The sequence below is a fragment of the Zosterops lateralis genome, assembly GCF_965231275.1.
Source record: "Zosterops lateralis genome assembly, chromosome: Z".
Lineage (NCBI taxonomy): Eukaryota > Metazoa > Chordata > Aves > Passeriformes > Zosteropidae > Zosterops > Zosterops lateralis.
In genome coordinates this window covers 45,414,175-45,439,821 of record NC_139800.1, presented here as the reverse complement: position 1 = coordinate 45,439,821, position 25,647 = coordinate 45,414,175, and the positions used below count along the sequence as shown (strand labels likewise).

General features: G+C 37.4%; 1 protein-coding gene across 4 annotated transcripts; it reads right to left on the bottom strand.

Annotated features, from left to right (window-relative positions):
• Positions 1 to 588: 588 nt before the first annotated feature.
• RNF170 (ring finger protein 170) lies at positions 589 to 25,647 on the bottom strand. 4 transcript variants are annotated; one of them, XM_083883494.1, is made up of 8 exons: positions 25,611 to 25,647; positions 23,014 to 23,071; positions 15,990 to 16,133; positions 11,065 to 11,140; positions 8,858 to 8,966; positions 7,874 to 7,947; positions 5,841 to 5,945; positions 589 to 4,198 (listed from the first exon to the last, which is right to left on the bottom strand). In XM_083883494.1, exons 3-8 carry the CDS (start codon positions 16,124 to 16,126, stop codon positions 3,929 to 3,931), a joined length of 771 nt encoding a protein of 256 aa, XP_083739620.1. In that variant the 5' UTR covers positions 16,127 to 16,133; positions 23,014 to 23,071; positions 25,611 to 25,647; the 3' UTR covers positions 589 to 3,928. The 4 variants fall into 4 exon arrangements, with proteins under 4 accessions (XP_083739620.1, XP_083739623.1, XP_083739621.1 ...); XM_083883497.1 differs by lacking the exon at positions 25,611 to 25,647 and adding an exon at positions 25,342 to 25,551; XM_083883495.1 differs by lacking the exons at positions 23,014 to 23,071; positions 25,611 to 25,647 and adding an exon at positions 25,342 to 25,450.

Sequence of the window (25,647 nt, the reverse complement as noted above, 5' to 3'; positions counted from 1 at the left end):
TGGGCATGGACTGTAAGAGGGGACTGAGACCATCAGAGATCCCCAAAGCCTTCTGATGCATTTCCAGAAAGGTCTAGGGGAATGGACTGCACACGATTACTAATTCGCATAGAAAGTGAGAAATTTATCTACAAGATAGGGAGATTTATTTATAAAAGGTATTCCGACCAAGCCCACGTGTGTGGGCATCCCCAGGACACCCCAGCTGGTTTGATGCTGGAGCTAGGACTAGTAATCTCTCTTTCCTTCTCTCCTTTCTCTCTTCTCCTCTTTAATTGATTTCTGTCTTTCTCTCTTCCCTTTCACCCCTGTTCAAACCCCACTGCCATGTGTTCATAGAGGAGAAGACAGGTCCTAACTTATACCAATTTCCATGCCAAGTGATTTACTATTAGAACTTTGTGAGTTTTTGGGGACCCTCTAACTTTTATCATTCCTTTAGACCATGAGCACCTACAAGTCTTGAGTACTCCCTTACCCTCAAGGGTGGGACAGTTACAACTTTAAAGTATGGAAATGGAAAAAGGGGAAATAAAACAATATTGCATCCAGATAGTTAATAAAATAAAATAAAATAATTCAAGAGACTCTCTTTAACAGCAATTTATTATCATTAAAAGTAACAACAAGTAGTTTTAAATTCTTTTTTCTTAAAAATTTAGTGTAACATACTGCTACAGTTTTATGAAACTTACGGCAAAATTGTATCCCCAAACCACACTGTTGTGCCTGATCCTCACAGACACCAATGGTGTGGAACACACGAACAGCACAGAAATGGATCGCTTTATACAGCGATGATCATTAGGCCTCAAGATGCTACAAGTTATTTTGTAAGAGCTATTAAGTATAATTTTTGTTTTCCTCTTTGTAATATTGCTAGAACAATCAAAATATTTCACACAGCTTTTGGTGCCCATGTGATCTTTTAAGAACTGTGTTTTATCCCCACACATCTTCCTGCTATAGTTTTCCTTTTTTAATTTTTTCTCCCTTAAGTGACACGCCTGCCCTATCTCAGGAGACAAAACCACAGTGACGTTTGCAGTCACTCTGCACACAGCATCATATTTCCTTCACATTCTGAAGCCAGTTCAGCCCTAAGCTTTACCTTTCATATTGCTGCCAGAACAACTTGGCAGCACACACTTCAGGAATACTACATGCTCAGATTTTAATCTCCAGCTTCTTGGGAGTTCTAGACCTTAGGTTAAGCTCAAGCTAAGTACTCAAGATAGCCAACTTATAGCTATTTCAGATTTGCGGAAAGGAGCAGCGGCCAGACATTGCAGGCCAGATGCATCTTCGCATTACACAAAAAGGCCTGAACAAGTCATAATACTGTTTATCATCGGCTTGCAGGACCAAAAAAGAATATCCACAAGCAAGCACGTATATCACTGAAAAGAACAGTCCTAATTCTGTCAAGCATTTAATGCGTTGAATTTAAGATTACAATGTTACTCATTACTCAAATATAAGCAGAAGCCTCTCAGTGAAACCCTTCTGGTTATGAAAAACGTACTGAAGAAAAAGAACATGAGGAAACTTAATATAGTCTCTCAGATGTGGTTTGTGTATGATTTCAGGTACACAGGATCCCCCTGTGTAGGACAGGGATATTTCCACATGAACTTCACAGTGGCACATGGAATTGAGAAATTCAAAGAAAACCAATCAGTAAGCAGCTTCATGTGCATCTATATCCACTCTAGATTTAGAGAGTCATTGGAAAATTATAATCATAGGCTAAAAGTATGGATGAGGTACTAGATCAACAGAATCCACGAACAAACCCCAATTACTCTACAAGAGCAGTTCACACTCTTCTCTAAGCAGACCTACAACTTAAACTCCAGGAGAAAGAAGAGTGTTAAATTTACTCAATCAAAAAAGAAGATTTTTGTTTTCAGCTAAATTTCTTGGGAAAGAAAACCCCAAAACCAAAAACAATACTTACAGCAAAACTGTGAAATCCTGTCTTACATAACATCCTAAACTACTATCTTGCTTTGTAAATGCATCTAACAGTTTATGAATATCTCACCCTCACCCAATAATACCTTAAAGAGTTTTAACTGAGGTAGCCACTAAAACGTCACCATACATTGGCAATGCCAACACAATGGGAAAAAGTCAACCAAGATGCCCAAGAAAAGTTAGTAAGCATTTGCTTCCAAAAAATGTAATTTTCTCTCTAGCTCTCTTCCTCCAAACCTCGCTTCACTTCCCTTTTCTCTTCTTGCCCATCTCTAACAAACAGCAACAAAGAAAAGTTTAGCTTTCCAGTTCATTTGTAAAATGTCCTTGGATTTCCAAAACTAAATTTTCAAATGAAGAATTGGTGAATTTAGTTTTAAATGAATGTTATTTAGAGCACTGACACTGAAGGACAATCTGCACCCTCAATGACTGACACCTGAAATTTCAGCTCTATCATCTTCCTGCACATGCCTAAGTGCTAGAAGCTGTGGAAAGACACCTGCAAGGGGAAAACACAGAAGCGGTGAAAAGGTCCCTTTCATTGTAAGTCTCACCTATATATGTAAACACACAAAGAATCACCTATTAATTCATTGTCTTTCAAGTACTCAGGAAGTTAAATTGCAATTATCATTCCTCTAGCTAAAAAGTACAATGATCTGCCATATCCTGGACCTTTATAGTGGCAATCATTGCTCAAAATGAAAGCATTTTCAAAGTACTTGTATATCTATGATAGCCTATGCTCCAATTCAACATGAAAAAAATCAGCTTTAAGGATAATTAATACCCTGGTATTTCTGAAAACACTTTCAATAGTTTTTGTGGTCCCTTATCACAGATTATTTTTCAAGGTAATTCAGAACCTCTTCTATTAATATCCAAATCAAACAACATATCAAACAAGAAAACTCCAACTGAAAATCACCCCAATATCTATGTTTAGTACACATATATTGCAGAATGTACATTAGGGTAAACATCTACACTGTACACATACAAGTACATGTACATGTAGTGCAAACATCCAGTTCTGACTTCTTTTTTTCAACCACTATTTGGAATTTGAGTGTCCTCTCCAACTAGGCAAATGTTTTAATGCATCTACAGAAATGCAAAGTTGCATTTCAGACACATTGCATTGACCCAAATCAGCACAAAACCTCTGCTTCTAAGATACATACTTTTCAAATAAAATAGTCTGAAGAGAAAAATCATGCTCTCACTTAAAAAAATAGAGCACTAACAAGCGTGACGTGCATAATACTGGTTTCTCAACATAGAGCAGTTACTGTGTGTATATTCCCAAATATAAAAATAAAATGGTACAAATTGCATGCAACTGTACATAGTGCAGTTCAAGCAATACCAAGGTATTATCCTTACTTTTCTGAAGCATGTGGACAACAGCAAACTGCAGGGTGATAATTGTAATGTGGTCCTTGGATTTCTTCTTCCACAGAGACAAACAAAATTGATTTTATTTCAAAAATTTCAAGCTCACAAGAGGAAGATATCAAACAATTTAGCCATGATAACTGCACTGTGAAGAATTTCTGAATTTTCTTACACATCTAGATTATGGAAACAGGCTTATTGTTTGAAGTACTTTGCTAGAACTCCTTTTCACAAACCACAACACACCAAAAGAGTGTTTCCTGCTTTCATTACACACAGTTATTCATCAGGTGGAAGTAGATGGAGGTGGTTTATTACAACATTATAAAACTAACCTCATCCTTATGAAGCATATGTAATGCATGAATTAAAGATTCCAGTTAAGCATCATCATACACTAACCCTTTGTGTTTGTATAACATAACCAGCTAAGAAATTGTTACTACTGAAATCATACACAGGCACCTTGCTATACCATACTTACGTTATAGTTTTCTTTTTAAAACATTCCACAACTGATTCTGCTTTTAGGTCACTTTTGTCCACTTCATCTATTTAGACGCTGTGTTACCACTTCTCTGTACATGATAGAGATATATATCAGCAAAAGAAAAATGACAAAGAAATCATCCAAGAACCCCAGAATTCCAAACAGAGCTTCAGGAAGAAAATCCAGAGGTGAAGCCAGGTACAGCAAGGCTCCAATCAAGCAGAGGAATATTCTGATGCGAAACATCCAGAAGAGGCCCCCTACAGAAAACATCTCCCTGAAAGCATGTCGCAGTAAAGTGGGGAGATCCATAATTCTTTCCATAATCTATAAAGAAAGAACCCCAAATTAGTATTTTGCTTTAGCAACTCATCCATACTAAACTTAAGTTTCTACTACTACATTACATGTTAGAATCTGTTAATCTATAGGAATTAAAAAAATCTGTAAGAGTTGATGAGTTTAGTTTTACCAGGTAGAAAGTCAGATTGAGAATATATGTTTTCAAGAAACAGTCAAACTGTGCTATTCTATAATGAAAAGCATACACTTAATAGACATCACTAGAAAATATACTGGCATCTATTATGAAGGAAAAGCAATGAATACTAGAGGAAAACAAATGACTGGGAAAGTGAAAAATTGCAAACAGGGTAACTGGAGTGAAATATTGATCATAATGCAAGACAAACCAGGGCTGCAAGAAAAAACCTAACAAGTAAAGTAAAATAGGTTACAGTTTTTCAGAAACACAACACCCCCTCTCCTGGAGTATAATCAGTGATTCACACAAGTTTCCAAAGGATGGATGAAGCTTCAAAGTAAACTAAAAAACCTTTACATGAATCCATTCCTGGCTCCTTTCCATTTTGCTACTCTGATTCTGCCAGCTCAGCAAGAGACTGAGTAGAGAGGGGTGAACTTCAAAACTTTTTTTATACAGGTTGCCTTCTATGGTACACAGTTTCTACACGGAGCCATTAAACTCCATTAAAATGAGTTATTGCCATAGCTGAAAAAGTTTTTGAGAAAAAAAAAAATTATGTGGGAACACTGTGTATAAATCAAAGACAATTTACCTAGTCCAATTAGGGCTTTAGTGCAGATTTCTGGCATGACCTCTGACAGGTTCCTGGGGACTAGACACAGCTCGCAGAGAGGTCTAATGGAGCCTAAAAGGTAGTTTCAATCTCTTCTAGACAAAACCCACACATTTTGTGGTTTAGAAAAATACCCCTCCCTCTTCTGTCTCTTTGTACTGTACACTTTTCTTGCTAATGTCTTTTTGCTATATCCAAATCCCATCAGAAATGAAGACAAGGAGGGAGGTTACTAGGACATGCACACAGGAGACGGGCTCACAAGGCTGACTTTCTAACATTTGTAGAACTTTGACGACCCCTCTTAGTTATTTACAGAAAAAAAAATCTGTTTTTCTTCAATAAGAGAAGAGAATAAAGATTGTAATACAATCTAGGGGAAAATTTAAAAATCAAGGCCGCATATAGCTGTCTGAGAAGAAAGGCACAGAGTAGAACCTCAGATTCTTCAAACCAATGTAAAGAGATAATTGAAGTGAATATTCTTCCTTGCAGGTCATGTATTTCATTAAGTATTTTTACTGACAAATTATTGATCCTTTCAAAATAATGACTCATATCTAATAACCAACTTAACACATGAACACTTGAGAAAACTCAAGACTTATGAGATTCTCACTCACAACAAAAAAGCAAGTTTTCATACATTTTCATAAATGACAAATAAAGAATTTTGAGGTCTTGGGTTTGACTTAACCATTCCAACATGAGCCTCCTGGAGGAAAGCTGCTTACGCTCTAAGCATCAGGAATAGAAAATCCACATCCAAGGGAAAGAAAAAGAAAAGGGGAAAAACCACAACTATAAAAAAACTACTCTCAAACTCTCCTGATACCACAGACTTCCACCTAAATTTACTCAAAACTTACAGATCTGGGCTGTCCTGAGAATCTTCGATTGTAATCATTAACATCTTGAAACACTTGGGCTGCACCCTGCTGATCTTCACCAAAGAGTGGTAAGAACAGTGTTACCTAGGCACAGCAGGGAGATCATGTTACACATGCAACTGTAAAACAGTCATCTTCAGTTAACTACATAGAAAAAACCTTTGGTTTAGTTGAATAGTTAATAGGAGAATAAACTGAAAATTACTGGCATGGATACTGCTATTAAATTTTAACTAATTAATTGCTTACAGGTCCTTACAGAGTATTAATTTTTAAAGAGATTGTTATAAGAAGTGCAAAGTAACCTTCCTTTTAAGAAAGGCTTATATGTTTTTTTCTAAACACTGAAATGCTTTGTTTCATTAAGTGAGACAGATGATTTGGAGAACAAAATTAATGTACCAAATTAATCTAATTTTGTTTCCTGAATTAAAAATCAAATAAAGCAATCAACGAGGCCTTTCTTTTTCTATATTTAGAATTGCCTTGCATGACAACAAATATGCAGCAAAACTCATAGTTTTGCATATCAACCCTCATACTGTGATGAATTAAAAGAAAAATACTTAAACCTTGAGCTCTTTTGTAAGGACGGAGAATTTTGCTCTTTTCTTGGGTTAATTTTCACACAAACATAGAGAAGTAAGATATATATGAATATGACTTTACGTATGCTATCATTCTGCATAGGAGTTACAGAAAACTTGAGAGCTCTATATGGAAGCAATGCACAGGTATAAAATGCAGATATCATAGGAAACAGGGAAGGCATAGCACTTGAAATTACTACAGTCTTCAGAAGCTTTCCTTATACCTGGCAACTAAATATAAATCTGTGTGGCAGTCACATTTAGAAACAAGAGAATGAGCAGATCTACATTCAACTTCTAGTCCTGCCACAAATCTCTTGTATGACTCATGTTCATGTATACATCTTTATCTTCCCCATTTATAAAGCAGGGTGAGAATGAATACATAACCATGCAAACAGTGCCACATAATATACCTGTAACTCAGATGAAGGTAAATGAAAATATATTTAAGGAAAGACACTAAAAAAGTCACTTATTTTCTCCTTTTCTACCTTTTCCACCTTTATTATTTGTGTAATTTTCCTCACTGGCTATACTCTAAACCTACCCATTCTTCCTCCAGTCTTATCTATTTTTCTTTCCTTCAACTGTCTTCTAACAGTCATTTGTGCTGCTGAAATACACAATCAACGCAGGATATAATGGAGGGGCAACAGCATGAGCTACATAATTCATTAGAAGTTACTAGCTCTGTAGTTTGCGCAGTGTTAAATTAAAGATATACTTTTGTTAAAACATACACTATCAGACTGAGAGATCCTAAGCCGTAATGAGTTGCAGGAACATATTTCAAACTGATCATGTAAGTAAGTTGTGTAGGAAGTAAGTAAATGCTGGCTGTACAAAGATGAAATTAATAATACATACAAGTTAAAAAATAAGGCCAAAATAAGAAATTAACATAGATAGGTCTTTTGGTAGGGACAGAGGGAAAGGAGAGGGTATTTCTCAGGAACCAGTAGTGTGCTGCTACTGGCAGTCTACTACAACAGCCAGGCCTTTCAGATACAAGTTCTGGCAAAAGAAGTTAAATAACATCCTAACCAGAAAGCATGAAAGAATCATAGTTAAAAGCTCATATTTTTCTGTTTTCACATACTCTTTACAGCAACATAGCTGAGTTATCAGTGGAGTTTACTTACATTTGAGTTGCAGGAACAATCTGAATTTTTGAGCCATTTGCAAAGCAAGAAGTTTGGAAAAACTGAACATCCACCATTTCTGTCTCACATATCCCTCTATAGTCTTTCAGTTTCTCCAACTTTCTCTGCCCTCTATTCTTTCAGTTCCCTCAGACTTCTTTATCTGCCAGCCTCTCTATTGCAGCTTACATGTCTTGTGGCAGGCTATCCTAGACTAGGATATCCTAGGGTATCCTAGACAGCCAAACTGACAGGTCATGATGACTTAAAATATTACCGTCTGTCTGCAGATTGGACAGCGGATGGCACCCAGCCATGAGCCATACCTCCAGTAGGCAATAATGCAGGAACCTGGAGAAGGTAAGGTACACACATTTAAACTCCTGACATGAAATGCGCATCGCCTGAAATAATATGTTACACACTTTCAAGGGAAACAACAGAAAGTGTGTATAAGCACTTAGGTTAAATCTACATTTTCTGATGTAATTTTGTTTACAGCAAGCACTGAAGATACCAAGAACTAACGCGTTCAAATTCAATGCTATTGAGAAAAATCCTGAATAGGTTGAACTGAATCAGTAATTTTAAGCCATTATTTCCTGAAAACACAACAAATTTTTAATTACTAAGTGAAGAAGAAATTAGATTTTTTACCAGTTTAAAATTTACAAGTCACGAAAATGTCAAGAGATGTAAAATTTATCCTGAAAACTTGGCTTTATCATCATCAGTTTCAACAGATGAAGATAAATATAAAAATGTGAGTATTTTATCTGTTTTCCAAATCTGCTTGTTTTTTCATTTAAACAACGAGACATGGTACACACTATATACTTCACACTTCAATCAACTATGCACTTACTCATAATTCTGCGGGACTTCCAAGAAAGAAATATTCTGCGAGATAAAGAATATCTTATTCTATCTAAACCAAGTTTTTTTTAGTGGTACATTTCCAATTTTTCTTCAACCTCTTAAGTTTTTTACTGAACTGGAAAAAAATTATATTCTTTGATATTTCAAAACTAACCAGTTTCATTCCTGATAGCACAGAAAATAGTGCAGCACACTTTTAAAGTGACTATTTATTCATAAATGTATTTCCTCAACTATTTACAAAAAATTATTTCTTTTGCAGATGCAATGATAAACAGTTAAAAGCAACCAAAGGTTTGAATTAGGAATGCCTGGGCTAGTGCCAAAAGTTTGTATTTCTGTTCTAGTTTTATCTTTGGAACTAGGAGCTTTTCTTGCTTACCACAGAAGAGATGTCCACAGTTCGTTTCTATAGGAAATGTAGCTTGTTGCAAACAGACTGGACACGACATATCTGTATAGAAGCGATGCCGATCACCAGCAGAAGCATCCTGCTGGAACAGCAGGAAAATGCAAAGTGTTAGAGATACTATTTTATTACTGAGTTCTAAAAAATAATAATAAATTGGTATTCATTCACTGTAAGTCAAACTATCAAAAGCAGAACTGTGTGAAATAAGAAATGTATTTAAACATAAAAATCAAACACACTGTTGGGGGTTGGTTTTCTTTTTTTTTTTTTTTTTACTTATAGAATTTTTTCCCATAAGCTGCTAGGAAACTAACTACTGGGTACTAAAGCAAAACAAAAGAAGTGGCCAAGGTCGGGAGAGTAGTGTGTAGCATCAGGCTATGCTTCTTTTTTTCTCCGGAAGTTCCTCTTGGAGGGGAGAGATAGCACCAGTTTTGGGGGCAGGTAAAGGATGGGGCTGGGGGCAGCTGCTCTCTTTCTCTCTGGGCTTTGGAGGACCAGGTCGACCCTGCGGCTTGGGGAAAGGAATTCACCATAACCCAGCCAGGAGCTGCCTTTCTTCTGCTGCTGGGCCCCACACCCCCTGCCCTGCCGAGACATCCCTCAGTTCCAGCTATTGCAGCGGAGTTTCTGATACATCTCATCCACTGCCCCGGGATTGCTGCTCATTCCTGCTGCTCCAGCTTGGTGCTCCTCAGTGTCCTGCAGAGGCAGTGGGACTGACTGCCTCAGGGTGGGTCATAAAGCACAGCCTCTCTTCCATCCCTCCCCATCTCGGACAAAAGCCAGGGGAAAGGGCCTGTGGCTGTCACTGGCTTCCTAGTTCGGTTTTGTTGTTAATGTCATAGCTGTTTGTTTGCCTTGTTATACATACTAGTAAAGAACTGTTATTCCTATCCTTATGTCTTTGCCTGAGAGCTCCTTAATTTCAAAATTTTAATAATTTGGAGGGAGTGAGTTTACATTCTGCATTCCAAGGGAGACTCCTGCCTTCCCTAGCAGACATCTGTCTTTCAAACCAAGACATATACTTAAAATGATTCAATGAACAAGTTCTTGTGATAGGACCATTATTTTCCCCTCGTCTGTTAAATAAGTATGTGCTTTAAACCACTTAAAGACCACAAAGAAAGAACCTCCTTGGTACTTCACACTGAGTTAGGTCAGACATGCTGGAGCATGAATAACAAACTTGGATGTACATTGTTACTTCATTATCCTGAGTAGTTCTATCCAGAGCCAGGTAACAACTCTGTTGCTTACCAGTTGCAGCATTTAGTGTTTCCAAGCCCAAACAGAAATACCAGCTTGTGTATGTCACTGTCATGGAACAGTTTTTCTCTTCATTTTGCCATTTTTGTCTTCCACATAAATATGCATTGTTGATATTTCAAGAAGTACCATGATGAAAGACTGTTTTCAATATTCTCCAACAGTATGACCTAGACTACCTGTCCAAACTGCATGCAGTCACAGAATCATTGAATGGTCTGAGCTGGAAGGGCCTTTAAAGATCACTAAGTTCCAAGTGTCCTGCCATAGGTAGGTAGGGACACTCTGCACTAGACAAGGCTGTGCAGAGCCCCATCCAACCCTGCCTTGAAAATTTCCATGGATGGGGCATCCATAACTTCTCTGGGCAGCCTGTTCCAGTGCCTCACCACCCTCGGTAAAGAATTTCTACCTTACATCCCATCTCAACCTAGCTTCTTTCAGTTTAAAACTAGTATTCTCTGTCCTGTGACTAAAGGCTTCGCTAAAAAATTCCTCTCTGTCACGCTGCTGCCTAGCTGTTGTTGCTGTGCCATTGTTCTGTTACATACTGTTTATCAGTCTAAACATCTAACCCCTGTCCTGTCTCAGCAAACTCCAGATTTCCTTTCCTTTACCCTTAAGTTCCCAGGAACATTCCAGGAAGCACACAGCATAATCTAACATACTCCACCTTGTGGCAAAAACTTATTTGGAAAAAGAACCAGACAAAATTTAGTTTTAATTACTTAATGTATCGATTTTTAAAAGGCTACATTATCTCATTACTTGATGGATTTCAAGGACGCCTCTGTACAGTAAGTAAGCTCCCGTAACTTTTAAGATCATTTTCCAGAGCCTCAGAGAAGCAAGCCTACAGTACCCCACATCAGAAAGCTGAATGATGCCAGCACTCAGTACAGCACCTGATCAGTTTGAAGCTGTTGACGAAGAGCTCGCACTAGCTCTTGATTTTCTGGATGTATGTTCTGATGTTCATTTCTGTGAAAGGAAATACAAGCAATAAAGCCCCTGTGATCCCAAACTGAAAAATCACTTACTGAAAGAAATATGAAACTTAAACAAAGGGCAAAAAATCATTCTTTCCTGCTATAAAGGATTTTAAAGGAAGTACACAAATAATTAAGGAAACAGGAATTTATTCTGGATCCTAAAGTTACTTTGGACACTTAAAGCTGTACAGCAGCAAGATTTTTCAGAGACTCTATAATCAATCATTAAATTATGTTAAAACTAGATTTTAATCTGAGAAAAAATTAAGCCATGAACCTACAAAAAATGAAATTGCTTGAAAGCTTTTTTGATTAAACATGCAGAAATATTTTTCATTTTTGTCTCCACTGCTAGTTTCTTATTTGTTGGTCTACTCATAAACGACTAGCTTTTCACTCACTGCCTAAGTTATAGAGTTGAAACCTCCTAATTACTTAAATTTTATCTGCTACATTACATTTGCATAAGAAAGGGTAGACAAACTTACATTTAGAATACTGAATTTATGTAACTATCAGCAGACTGGGTATAAAAAGAAACCATTCTTTTAAAATCACTCTTTTTTTTTTTTAATAGAAAGACTCTACAGGCAAGCAAACCATATTTTAGATATGCCAAGAGGAATCATTGGGAAGGAACACACTGAAGAAAGGAAGATGGATATATTACAGATTTGAAATTCAAAAGCACACTGGCACAGAATTGAAATTAAAAATGTGCTGAAAACAATCAGAGGTGTGGAGTTATACTAAATGTGAGTCAACAGCGTATTAAAAAATGTGAATTGTTATGCTTAATTCATATGGATTTCAATGATGATACATTCTGCTCAGCACTCTTGAGGTCTCAGCTGGATTCTGTTCTCCATTTTGGGCTAAATGCATAGAAACATACAGAGAAGTTGGAGGAAGTTCAGAAGATAATAAGAACTACTGCCCACATTTTTTAAACATTAGAGAAAGATTTAAGCAATGTCAGTTTATATAGAAGACTGTTCATGGAGTGAAAAGGTGACAGGATAAGTCTTTCATTCGATAAAGATGAGCAATTATTTCCCACAGTTATCTAAGGCTTGTGGAAACACATTTCTAACTGCATCTAGTGTACAAAATCAGACAAGATTACCTCAGGCTATTTTGATCTATCACTGACTAAAAGTTAAATCATAAAACAATACCCCTGCAATGCTTCCAGGGATATTGAGGTAAGCTGATCCTCTGTCAGAGATGACGGCTGGACTGGCTGAACTTTGAGGACATTTTCTGGTCACAGTTATAGTTTATAATTTCCTCAATGGCTGTAGAAGCTTCTGCAATATTTTCCTTCAGTTAATGTGGGCAATCATAATATTGCATTATTGCTATGTTTAACATTTTGTCTGCTTCACTCTTTCTTCAAAGAGAAATAGACAAGTCTCATGTTTTTCATGCTAATAATTACATTATTATCAGTAAAAAGAAAATTTATTTAATATGAACGTGGGTGACATACTAAAGTTATATGATGGAAAGCCTATATTAAAATCCTTCTTATGCACTCTTGGTCTCCATGAATCAGATTTTGTGGATGTTGTCTGTCATACATGTTATATGTACAGAAGTATTTTTCTGTTTAGATGCTACAAATTGAACATATTTCACATCTTCAGTTTACCAGAATGTTTGATATATATTGAAATTCAATTTGATTTGCACAAGTGGAAGGTGTGAATTGTAAGACAGTTCATTCTGATTTCTCCATAAACAACTAATTGCAGATTTGCTACTGAAAGTGTTCATTTACATGACCTTACCCTGATATCACATACTGTGCTGAAATCATGACAGCATTTGCAGAGCTGTACAGTATGTACTGTCACTTATGCATAAGATGGTGCTGAGGTAGCTGAAAAAACATGCAATGCTCAGGAAGAGACAGGCAGAGCTCAAGACATCAAATTCATAACTTCCATTATGCAATTAATGTGAGAAGACAACTGAAATAAATGAATACCAATATGGTGCTATGTAATTAAAGGCATTATCAAACACAAGCCAGAAAGAAATAAAGTTAGATGCAAAGGCCTTTTATTTTCCCATTTCTGACTGCTAGCACACCAAAACATGAAGAAAAAGGTCCCATGATGTGGAAAGATTGTGCTATGTACCCCAGAGAGCCCCACCAAACTAGTATTACTGGAAGGAAGAAGACTGCCCACTCATGCAGTGTGCAGTCTCACACAAGGAAAGAGAGGGATAATGCTTAAGGGGATTGGTGCATCACTCTGCAGTGACGGACACTATTAATTTCCAAGGACTAAGATCTCACTTCTGCTGAAAATAGTGACTTGATCTTATGCTCAAACCATATGATGGATAGAAAACTGAGATTAAAAATATCTAACCTGTAGACCCATGAACATGGAACAGGTAAGTCATCAAGGACAAATCTCTTGTAGGGAATTAAAGGGTCAGACTTCCTTTAATTTGCTGAACACACTGAATTTTCACAATCTCATTTGTAATGTGACAACTTACTCACCAGCCTAAAAGAGGATGGAAAAAAATCTGGCTTCCAATTTCATCAAAATTTGAAACTCAAAAGCACCCAGGCTTCGCAAAAGTATTATATAGTGCCTGAACTACACATCTGCAACTTGTTATAAATCTTCATTATGGCTTGGAAGTTTCTCTGCCAGAAGCATGAATGAAGCCTTGACGGGATGCTTCATTGAGTTCTTTCAACTTGAAACAAGTAAAACAACTATATCCCTTAACAGTTCTCTCCATATTCTGCTTCTGGCCCCAAAACCTACTGTAACACATACTCCTTGCTCCTCATTCCTCTTTTTATTCAGCTCCTGCAACTATTCATTACCATAAGCTTTCTTTCCTGTATACTTACCCATGACCTGTTCCTACCCAACTTAAGTATTTCAGTTCAGTTGATACAGAAGCATGAAAGGCAAAGAAAAAAACTGGGGCAATGAATACCATACAAGGAACACAAAGACCACTGTACTGTCTAAGGTAACTAGAGAAGAAAAAGAAAAACACTCTTTTTCTCCCTCACTTCCGCCTCAGTGCTAAATAAATTAAAAGTACTATAATTTTTGTACTGTACAGATTTTCTAGCATACTGTGTCGATTTTGATGGCAGCAATACAAAGGAGGTAGATGAAGAGTGCTGCTGAATACAGACAATTTCAAAAAATACCAGAAAGCAGAGCAGGGAGCTAAGAGGATACTGGTAGGACATTCAGTTGTCAGTCACAGAATCACAGTCAAATAATATGCTGAGTTGGCAATGACCCATCAGGATCATTGAATTCAACTCCTGGCCCTACACGGACACCTCAAGACACACATGCCTGAGAGCATTGCCCAAACATGTCTTCAACTCTGTCAGGCTGATGCTGTGACTTCCGTTCCAATGCTCAACCATCTTCTGGTGAAAAGCTTTTTTCTGATATCCAACCTAAATATCCTCTGACTCAGCTACATGTGTTTCCTCAAATCCTGTCACCAGCCACAAATCATACCATGCAGACCTCCAAACTCTGGAAGCTTTGTGTTTTCAGTTTTTGACCCTCCAGAAAATAAACTATCAAAGCATGAATTCCAAGGATTTACAGTCAAACTTTTTACCTATTTCATTACACTGCAGAGGCAGTTGAAAATTACCCTTATCTTCCTCCCTAAGCAACTCTTCTTTATTGGTGCATCATCTCCCCAAACTTAATTTTGACTTAACTCCTGCTACTCTTGCCAACTACTGACCTTGTTCCACTCACTTTTTAAAAAATATTTCTTACTTGCCTTCTAGAGTTCAAAAATAAAGTGTTAACTTTCAAACTAAAGACTTAAAATTCAAGTCACAACTGCCATGAATATCAATATGAGGATTAGAGAAATCATAACAGAGCAGATGAAAAAGAGGCATTCTTAAAGCAATCTGAGTAACTGAAACAGCTTTGGGAAAAAAAAAGGCAAGGTGAAGTGAATGCATTTCTTAAGACTCCTTGATCTGATTCTGAACAGCAGCACTGTCGTGCAGTCCAACCAAGTTTTTCCACCTATAGTTTATTTTGTAGCTTGCTCTCATGTAACTCTACCCCAGCAATATTTCTCATGTGGACATATCTTCTTCAGTGAGTTCCATGATGCCACTGTGTCACTAAAATTGAGTTCCCTTGGTTTTGAAAACTGCTATGTGTTCAGAAGTTTACACACATCCATAAAATAAAAAATAATAAAAAAAAGCAAATCTGAAGTTCAGACTCATTTTCCCAAAACACATAAGCTAAGATATTTGTTAGGATGCAAAGAAGAACTCTGAAATGAAAATAAGCTTTGATGATTTGACTATTACCGTTATTGAATTCTGAACTTAACATTTTCCTGTATAGAATATATATTGAAGACTTGTTGAATATATTACTTGTTGTATATGTTACAGCATACTTGTTGAAAAAAAAAATCAGCAAATTTCTTTGGATTTGGGTTGTTTGTTTGTTTTCTTGGAAGGAGACTTCAGCTAGAACATATATTAGAGGAATATATCCAATATTAATTTTGGAGTTATTGACAAATCTGGACTGACAGCAGCCACATAGACTGTGAATTTAACCATTTTCAGTCTTAAGGAATGATGAACACTACTCAGTTTGATTATCTGAAGATAAGGAAGAGTTAAACTCCACTTTTGATTCTGAGCTATACAATTAGTTAAACATAGTAAGCAATCAATCACTTCCCTAGTGTCACAAAATCACAGTTTTTATGTACCAATGCATGAAGTTGTCAAGAAAGTTAGGATTTTTATAAAAAGTTAATAATTCCTGTCAACACATTCTCACCTTAAAAGCGTAAATACCAGAGCAGCAATGAAAGTGAAACTGAGCACAACTGCCACCAGTACCTGGTCACTTACTCCTTCTATAACTGAATCATTATCTAGCTTCAAACTCTGAACTTCTGCTTGGTGACTGGCCATCACAGCTCTAAAATGTAAAAAGAAATATATATATACATATATTATAACATATGTGCACAGATATTTTAAACACAATTACAAACAATATGTAAACAGAATAACAGAATAGTCATTATTGGGAGAAAAGAATGATACAAAAAGAAGAGATTTATCCATTTTTACCAAACACTGAGTGTGCTGTAGAGGTCTTATGCAGTAGCAAACAAATCTTAAATGACTGTGTTATGATTTAAAGATTAAAAAAAAAAAAAGTCAGTTCACCTGGAAATTTTTATAAGATATATTGCATTGGAATAGGTCATTACTGAACTGGCCATATTCTAAGGACAGTTTACTGAAAAAAAATGTAATGACTCTGCATAATCAAGAATTTTAGCTACACTACATCATTCCTGGTAGGCTAAGCCAACACAGAAACTTAACTTTCACCACTTATATGAATGACAAAACGAGGACATTTTGGTTTTAGTGTTAAATGCATTTGGTTTTTGTGTTAAATGCTCATTTGAATACACAGGAATCACCCAGTACATTTTAAACTTCATTTGCGTTTTCTGTGCATTACAACCTTTAGCAGGAAACATGGGGAAAACTTGAAAGAAAAACAGTATTATCAGGCTTCATTAGTTAGACTCACTTGTTTTATATTTGTATCATATTTTTAGCCATCAGCGACTAAGGCTAACATTTATTAAACTACAGCACTAACCTACAGCTGGAGACACGAAAAATAAAATAGTTTCCAACCCACTGCTGAATCACCATTGCTGCAATCAGGAAGTGAAATGAACTATGGCTGTGAATATTACGAAATCAGAAGGGTGATGCTAACTCAGTCAAATTACATGAAAAGTCACACTGAAGCTCTGTCCATACACAATCAAAGTATTTTCCATGAAGCTGACACAAAATCCCAGTATTGGTTTCTGAAGGCAGGTAAGACTGGTATCTTTTTCTCTTTCCTAGTCCAGCTTGCAAGCTTTCATCAGTGTTTCACTGCACTTCACGCTCATGTGTCATTCTTAATTTAAACCTCACTGTCTAGCAAATATCACCAAACACCCTCAGGCCCTGAATTAATTGCAAAACTGAAATGGAGTACAAGTCATCAGGATTTGAATGGATACTTGTAATGACTACCCTGGCAAGATTTCAGCACATCAGTCTATTGCTAAAATAAAAAAGCATCATCTTTTCCCTAAGACAACTACTCTCACTCTGCACATTTTTTCTAGAATAAGCAGTGGAGCTTTTTTCTAGCTTCCTTACATTTGTGGGAGCTGCCTTCTGTAGCACCAATACAAGAGAAGGTGATACATTTTAAGAGTATTGTTAAAAAGTGTAAGTGGTATAATTAAGTACCGTAAGAGCAGAACTTGTGGAGAACAAGGGAAGATTTCATTAATTGTTGTATTTTTGGGCTTTCACTGTGAAAACACAAATGGAATAATTAAGCATATATGAAATGAAACAATAAACTAAGTTATTCTAAGTGTGTCAATCTGAACTGAGACTATTATTTCTGTAACTATAGTCAATTTTTTGCTAATTACAGCTTTCAACAAGCACCTGTGTCACAATATTTGGAAAGCGTAAGTTCTTTCAAAGGTGGAAAACACCTGTGACTCATAAACAGGCATGTTTAAAGTAGGTCAATGTTTACACATGTTTCATATATACTAATGAATAAAAGATCAGATCTTTGTGGACAGGTCTTACAATAGGAACATGGGCCTACACAAGGAGTTGGAGCATTTCTCTGCACAGCTAGTTACACAATTACATTCCTTTAGCTAAAGCCATGAGGTTAAGATGTGAAATTTTTCTGAGCAGTGGTTCCCTGGTGCTGATGGTCTGGACTGGCAGGTGTCCTGTGATGCCTCCCTAGTTCAATATTGCCTGCCTGTATACTTATTTCTTTGCATATCCAGTCCAGAAGAAGCTTCTCTTTCTTACACTGCATCATTCTGAGAGAGCCCATTTTCCACAAACTGTGCATGCTGATGTCTTCAATTCCTATGTTTTTCCTCCTTAAGTATCATTATCAGTCAACTAATTTTTACTCTGTCGCACTCTGTTTTTTCTGGGTTGACCATTCAGAAGAAAACTAGAAGTAAATGCCAAGGAACTGGTATAATTCCTCCATTGTTCCACATCAGCTCTGTTAGAATACACCAACGTTCCAATGACAACTACATCCCAGTAAGTATTACACAGGGTTTTGTTTTTTTTGTCAGAAATATCTATTGTGTCAGAGACATACAGATGATTCTTACATTAATGCCTGAACTGCCTCTGTCACCACTTGCTTGAATAACTTTGAAAACAACACATGCATTATCAATATCACACCAATTTAAATCAGTTTCCCTGAACAGCCTTCAAGAGATCTACTCTAGCTCTTCCCTCTCTGTATGTTCCTTGCAACAACACTCTAAATTCTTATCTGCCTACCATCAATAACACTCATTGCATCTGCTTGTCTTCATTTCTGCTCACCCATCTTTCTTGAAATACCAAACTAAGGTGCAAAAGTTAGCATCTGAACATGAAAACAAAATACACAGACCCTCACCTTCTCTTCCTTCTTGCATATAATGCAGTTACTTATATCTACTTCAGCCCTTCATTTTGAAACACATATGACATTCCCAATAACCTTTTTGACAAAAGCACAGTGCCCAAGAGAAATTATTGCACAGTCTTTCTCTCCGCATAAACACTGAGACACTTTGCTTATGTATCAATGCTGCAAAGACTATGGGGAGGGGGGAGGGGGTGTGGAATCTTTGTCTCAGTCTCACTCCCAGCTGCTTCGATCACTGAATTCTAGAGAAGACAAACTATCACTGCTTAAGCTTAATGCTTGTGTTGTTCGTATTTTATTTACTTGCTGTTTCTGGACAGCCAACAAGTGCTGTGTATATTTTTCTTATTAATGCCAGCACTTCATCTGAATAAGATCATTGCACAGGAGAGCTGAAAAGACCTGTGTAAACTAGGTACTACAAAACAAAAGGGTATCACTTCAAAAGAACCAATATGTACTTTCTCTGAATTCACACATCATCAGAGACAGTAATCTCCCCCTCCTTCTCCTCTCATCTCTGAGATAGCATGTTAAAAAAAGTAATGTCTACAAGAAAATGTTATAATCCACTAACAGAAAAAATACCTGACTGAAGGAGGAAGGAATTTTCTGATTTCAAGGCTATCTTGAATGTTTTCAAATATTTTCAAACAAAATACCCAGAACTGGAGTTCTGTTTGTATTGCAATTCATGTTTCTTCAAGGGCAACCACAACAGCCAAAGAGTGATCTGCAGTGGTTCGAAGGTATGATAGGCTAGATAACTAAAAATAGCTTCTAAGAAGCTCCCCTCACAGTGCATGTGTTTAGCAAGTGGTGCTCTTATAGCTGGTGCAACTCAGAAGCAAGCTATAAGAGATTTAACTCCTAAATAATGTAATGAAGACTCAGCCTTCAGAGACTGCCAGCCTTGATAAAGACCAAGTGTGTGTCAAGAGAAAACTTTCAGAGCCAGACTCCATCACATATATCTAACCACTCCTAAAATAGTCACTGTTAATAATTTGTTAATAATTTAATTCAAGAGCAAGTTAGTGTGGTTCATACTAAATTCCATCCATTGACACATTCCATTTGTCTGGTTATGAAAAAAATACAGCATTTCATCAACCTTTTCCTTGTATAATTATTTTCAGATATGGATTCTACATCACAGGCTTTTCAGACATTAAATGACTTTAAAATTTTTCTTTCTTTTCTGTAGGTTTATGTTACCTTGTTTCCTTTTATAATTGCAATTGAATTTTTTTTATTGCTCTGTTTCTATTTTTTAATACAATAAATTAATTCATGTCTACACTAGCTCTGAGAATAGTACCAACTGCATAAGATTGCTTCAGGGGGAAAAAAGCAGTAATTGAAAATAGACTCAATTCTGACAAATTATTTCTGGTTATACTGAAGACTTTTTCTCTTTTTAGCCATTTCACAACGATGGCTTTCTTAAATGCAGGCATAACTCCACCCTGTGTTCCAATGAACAGGATGAAAACCAAGCAACATCTAATAATAATCACATCAAAACTGGAATTTATACAATTAACTTCAGAATGTTAAAAATATCAGCTGCAAACTTCTAAAAACTGACAAAAATGCAGGTCCTTTTTCCTACATTAAAAACAACACCAAAGCCCAAATCTTAAATTCCAGCTTTATTTCATCTTATCTTCAGACTACTGGCACTTGCTTCAAGTAAAAGAACACAGGAAAGGGAAAAAGACAAGGAGTTACTCCTCCATTCCATGTGGGCTAGCTGAGTTACAGCTTGACATTGCATCCCAGTAGACTGGGATCAGACTTATCTCCATGAGGGTTCTTGATGGCTAGAGAATGTAAACAACCTCAGAGTAAATTGTCCGCAAAAGGTTTTCAAATAGAAAGGAATGCAATTTGCTGTTTGTAAAATCATACATTTTTATTTATAAATCTGTCAGTAATTAATCATCTGCACAGAAAATCACCTTGTTACCAGTTTTTCTCAGAGTGATCACTGGCAGAAAGTAACACTAATTTTTTTACATTTCAAATAAGAATCTACAGACCTTTTAAGAGCTACATTTTTCCCTCTGTGGTTATGTATGAGCAACGCATGAAGATTTAAGCCAAAAAAAAAAAAAAAAAAAGTAGAACTATAATGACCAATACTGCAATTGCAATGGCTTTTACTCTTGGAAGTTCATACAGATCACACTGAAGTCTGAGGGAATGAAGACACACACTAGTGCGGATGTACTATTTCTTAATTTTTCAGATCTATGTATCAGAAAAGTATTATTAGGACTTTCAATATTCAGTATAAAGCACACTACAACAATACCCTATGCCATGACTCATAAAGACATGAAAAACAATCCAGTCTTTACCATAATGTGCTAAATAGCTGTTAGCTATCCAAAGTCAGAATTTCCCCCATAGTTTTCTAAAGTATTTGAACTTATCTGAGTCCACCAGGGAAGTGCCATATGATAACATACTGTCAAAACCACAGAGATTTTTAGGACCCACTACCAAAGGAATGTGCAAGCACAGTGAAAAAGAAATAAGAGGCTCTCTTGATGTCTGAGAAGTAAACAATGAGGTAACACAAAAGAAATACTGATGCGAGGTACAAGTTATTAACCTTATGTATTGACTTTGTGAGCATGGTACAATTTGCTCAACGTCTGAAAGTTAATTTGGATAACAATGTGTCCTTTATGGGATGGGCTGGGAATGAACTGGATGAGAAAAATGGAGGTTTGGGTTTTCATTTACTTCAGTTTTATTTTGAGTGTTTTCCTCTTGATGCAGTTACCATCAGACACCATCAGTTCTTAAAAAAAAATTATAAAGTTAAGACAGTGATGGTGAGCCAGTACACAAGCCAGAACCTGCAATTCCTTTTGCCAGTTGCCTTTTATTAGCAAAAACATTGCCCCTGCCCTTTGAAACAGCTGCTTAATTTGTAGAGGTTGTGTGTTTTCCAGGATAAGCTAATTCATCTTCAACTAGTCAAATAACACAGGTCACACTTTCTTAAGAACAAAAAGGCTTTAACCCCTCAAAATTTTCTCCCACGTAAGAGAAACAAGCAAACAAACAAAAATAGGTTTCGTTTGTATCAAAGAGTTTCTAATAAGATTGAAGTGTTTTAGATAACATAAACCAACTTTTAAGAATTGAAGCATACTAAACTAGAGCATATCTATTCTGTAGCCCACCCCCTGAAGATGTATTAACTTACACTGAAATATCTATAGGCATAAATTTGGCATATTTCATTTAAGAGAAAACCAGGCAAAAATTCACAAAATAAAGACAAATTCTTATATGTAGGGCAAAAATTGAGACCTGTCTCATCAAAAGCTATCTAATTACTTCCTGCTTCAGGGTAGTAGCAGGTCATGGCCCCTCTCTGTGGTTGACAATGGGACTTTGTGAATGGATTTGACTCAGCAAATTGGATCCTACATTATTTATGCTCTCTTCCTTTAAGAGTCCAAAGATATGCCCAGACTGCACTCAGAAAAAATTAAAAATAGCAGGCACGAACTACACATGATGAACAGTGGAAGTGTTGAAGACTCCATGAGTTTACTAGCCTTAATCCTAATCACCTAAATCCTGAACTGATACCTTTCATCCAGGTTCCTCAGTGTACTTAAAGTTGGACTTTGAAAAAGTGGTGTAGGCAAATATATTTATAAAACAGAAATAATGGAAATTATTGACGGTGTACTTAGAAAAAATGTTTTTGAGGAAACAGGTTTTATTAGCTTTTCATTTTTGTGAGCACAGTCTTACTTGAATAAAGCACCACACAATAATCTCTAGTACTAAGTATCTCCCTATATTATAAAAATCAGTAGGAGAAAATCCAAAGGGCTTATTTACTAATGGAAATTTTAAAAAAAATCTAACATAGCAACATTTTGCATTTCATCATTTAGCAAAATTGATGAGACATATTCTGTGACAAGGCTAATAAAACTGACTTGGAATTATCCTACTAGAATTTCATGCAGTCTGTTAATGCATCATTATTATGAGTTTGCATCAACTTTAGGTTTACAAATCAGTTCAGCTGGTACAAGAAATACAGCCAAACCTGGCTGTATAATATTCATTTATATGGTCACCATGAACCACCTTTGCTTTCAGGACTGTGCTGACTACATTTAAGTGTATGGATACTCTTTGCAAAAGAGAATGGAAAAGGCCTGAACAGTCTTGCCAGGAGAGAGGAGAGGGCAATTTCAGTAGGCAAATAATGATTTTGTTGAGTATATCTTATGAACTGACTGACTGAGGCACTTGCCTGATAAAGCAGGTTTCAGCAAGATCTGAGGTCAGCAGTCTCTGAGGCACATTTTTTCCTAAAGAGAAAAAAAAAAAGAAGAAAAAAGAAAGTAGATAGTCTACTTTTGCTGATGGAATCATGCATTGCAAGTTAAAAGTAATGCAGCTGCAAACAATAGGTGCAAGGCTGTGAGGGAAAATAATCCAAAACTAATATACCATTCTTCTGGGAAAACCAAACGCCTTCAATAATTTTTCTCCTGAGCACAAAACCATGTGGATGGCTTGACGCAAAAAGATAAACTGAATGGCCTGTTTAGCATTACTGTTCGGAATATCTGCCTGGGTGATGTATGACTTGTGTAAAACAATTCCCAGTGAAGTCTTCCACCACTTCATAAAGCCAAAACATACTGAAATATATAGAGTTCTGAACAAACCAGAGGGTGGAACTGAATTTATATGGAGATAGGAGCATGAGAAAACGCCTGCTGATGCCTTCAGCTTGGATACCTTACTTTCCTGATCAGACAGGAAGAAAAAGAAAATATTGTCCCTTTGTTATGATAATGTTTACTGGAATACAGTAGTACTTCAGCTAAGCATGAGGAAGCTTCAGATCTCTTAGGAAAAGTGTCCAAGAATTCCTTACTGTAGAAAGTGCTACTTCCATATACAACCTCCTATCTAAAATAGATAGCAAGGCAAAAAAAACATTACTGCATTTGTTTGCATCAACAAAATAAAAGCTACACCTTGTGGCAACAGGCAAAGCAGGGTGGGAAATGAAATGTGGAGGAAGATATTACAGAAAACCTTAAACAAAGCAATGTACCTGTGAAAGCATTATTTGTCAAATAGCAGGTTGCTTAAAGCAGACATTAAAACTTGCAATGGAAAGCTGGTAGTTGTGCAGTTTTCTAAGACTTTAAATTCATTCCAAAACCAGAAGTTACCTTTAAATGAAGACAGATTTGATTTATAACTCATACAGCAGACTATACTCTGAGATCAGTGAGAAAGTACTTTTCTGGGAAAACTTGAAAATTTTCATAGCTTCTACAATACTCTTCAGTTCAAAAGAAGCTGACATAAAGGGAGCACTCAGATTTTGTCCATTCCACTAATCTATTAAATGGAAACACTCTGAGGAAATGGGGAAAATAGTGACAGTTTCTACATCTGTGACCCTTCCTGTTTATACAACCCTCCACTGCTATCAGTGCCCTGTGCCTGCTACTCCATGCTCTTGCACGTCAGGCCCGCTGTTAACCGATAGGGAAGTGCAGAACTTATCACAAAGCCACACACTTCATTGCAAACCTCAAACAGTCCAAAATCCAACCCACTACTGAGAAAGAGTTACTTGAATTCCTCAGGCGACATGATGGAGAGTTCTTGTGGCTGGGGACCAGCAAGGATGCAGGGGCACTCTGGCCACAGACAGACTCCTTGTCTTTGAGAGAAAAAATTAATTGAATCACCTGAAGAATCACAACTGGGCTGGAAAAGACCACTGAGATCATCAAGTCCAACCAGACTGAACACCACTCTGTCAACCACACCACGACACCAAGTGTCATGTCCAGTCTTTTCTTGGACACTGACTGGGACGGTGACTCCATGGGCCTCTATGGGCAGCCCATTCCAATACCTAATCACTCTTCTTCCTAGTCACCGCTCGCAGCTAGTGTTAGCAAGTAACTTACAGAATCATAGAATGTTAAGAGATTGGAAAAAACCTTAAAGATCATCCCGTCACAACATCCCCATGCCATGGACAGGGACACCTCTCACTAGACCAGGCTGCTCAAGTCTTACCCGAACTGGTTTTCAACAATGCCAGGGTTGGGGCATCCACAACCTCCTTGGACAACCTGTTCCAGCATCTCAGCGCCTCTAACAGTAAAAAATTCCTTCCTGCTATCTAGCCTAAACTGCCCTTCTTTAAGTTTGAACCCATTACTCCTTGTCACTAGAGTTCCTAATGAAGAATCTCTCTCTGGCTCCCATGCAGACCCGCCTCAGATACCAGTAGGTTGCCTGCTCATTAAATTTACTACACCAGGGCTTTGTTGAAAGGAAGCTAACGTCATTGTATTCTCCAAAAACAGAGGAGAACGTCGTCAAGGCTGCTCCACACGCAAGCCAATCCACACCAGATACTAAGACTATAACACGTCTGTGGGTGCAGGGCCATTTCCTATCCCAAAAGGAGGAAAACCTTGTAGGAGCCGTTCCTTTCGCTAATAGAAGAACGTCTGCGGGTGAAAGATCACTTTCTACTCCAAAAAAGAGAGAAAACCCCTGTGGCGCCGCTCCCCCCAGAAGCCTATTGATTACACACCTATATTGGTAACGTCTGGCACGCCAACCTCACAATCCCAGGCTGGCGGCCCTGCCGGCCGCTCTCCTCCCCAGCTCCTCGGCGCAGAGACACACACGCCGGGGGAAGGGCTGCACACCCCTCCCACCCGAGGGCCCGGCGGGGTACGAGGCGCCCCGACGGACACGCCACGGAGGGTTCGCGTCTCCCTCGCCCTCCCCAGCGCCCCCGCGGCGGCTGCGAGGGGCGGAGAGGCCGCTCCGGTCTGTCCCGCCCGCGCCCCGCGGTACCTCGGCCTGCGCTCGCCGCCGCCCGCGGCCCCGCCCC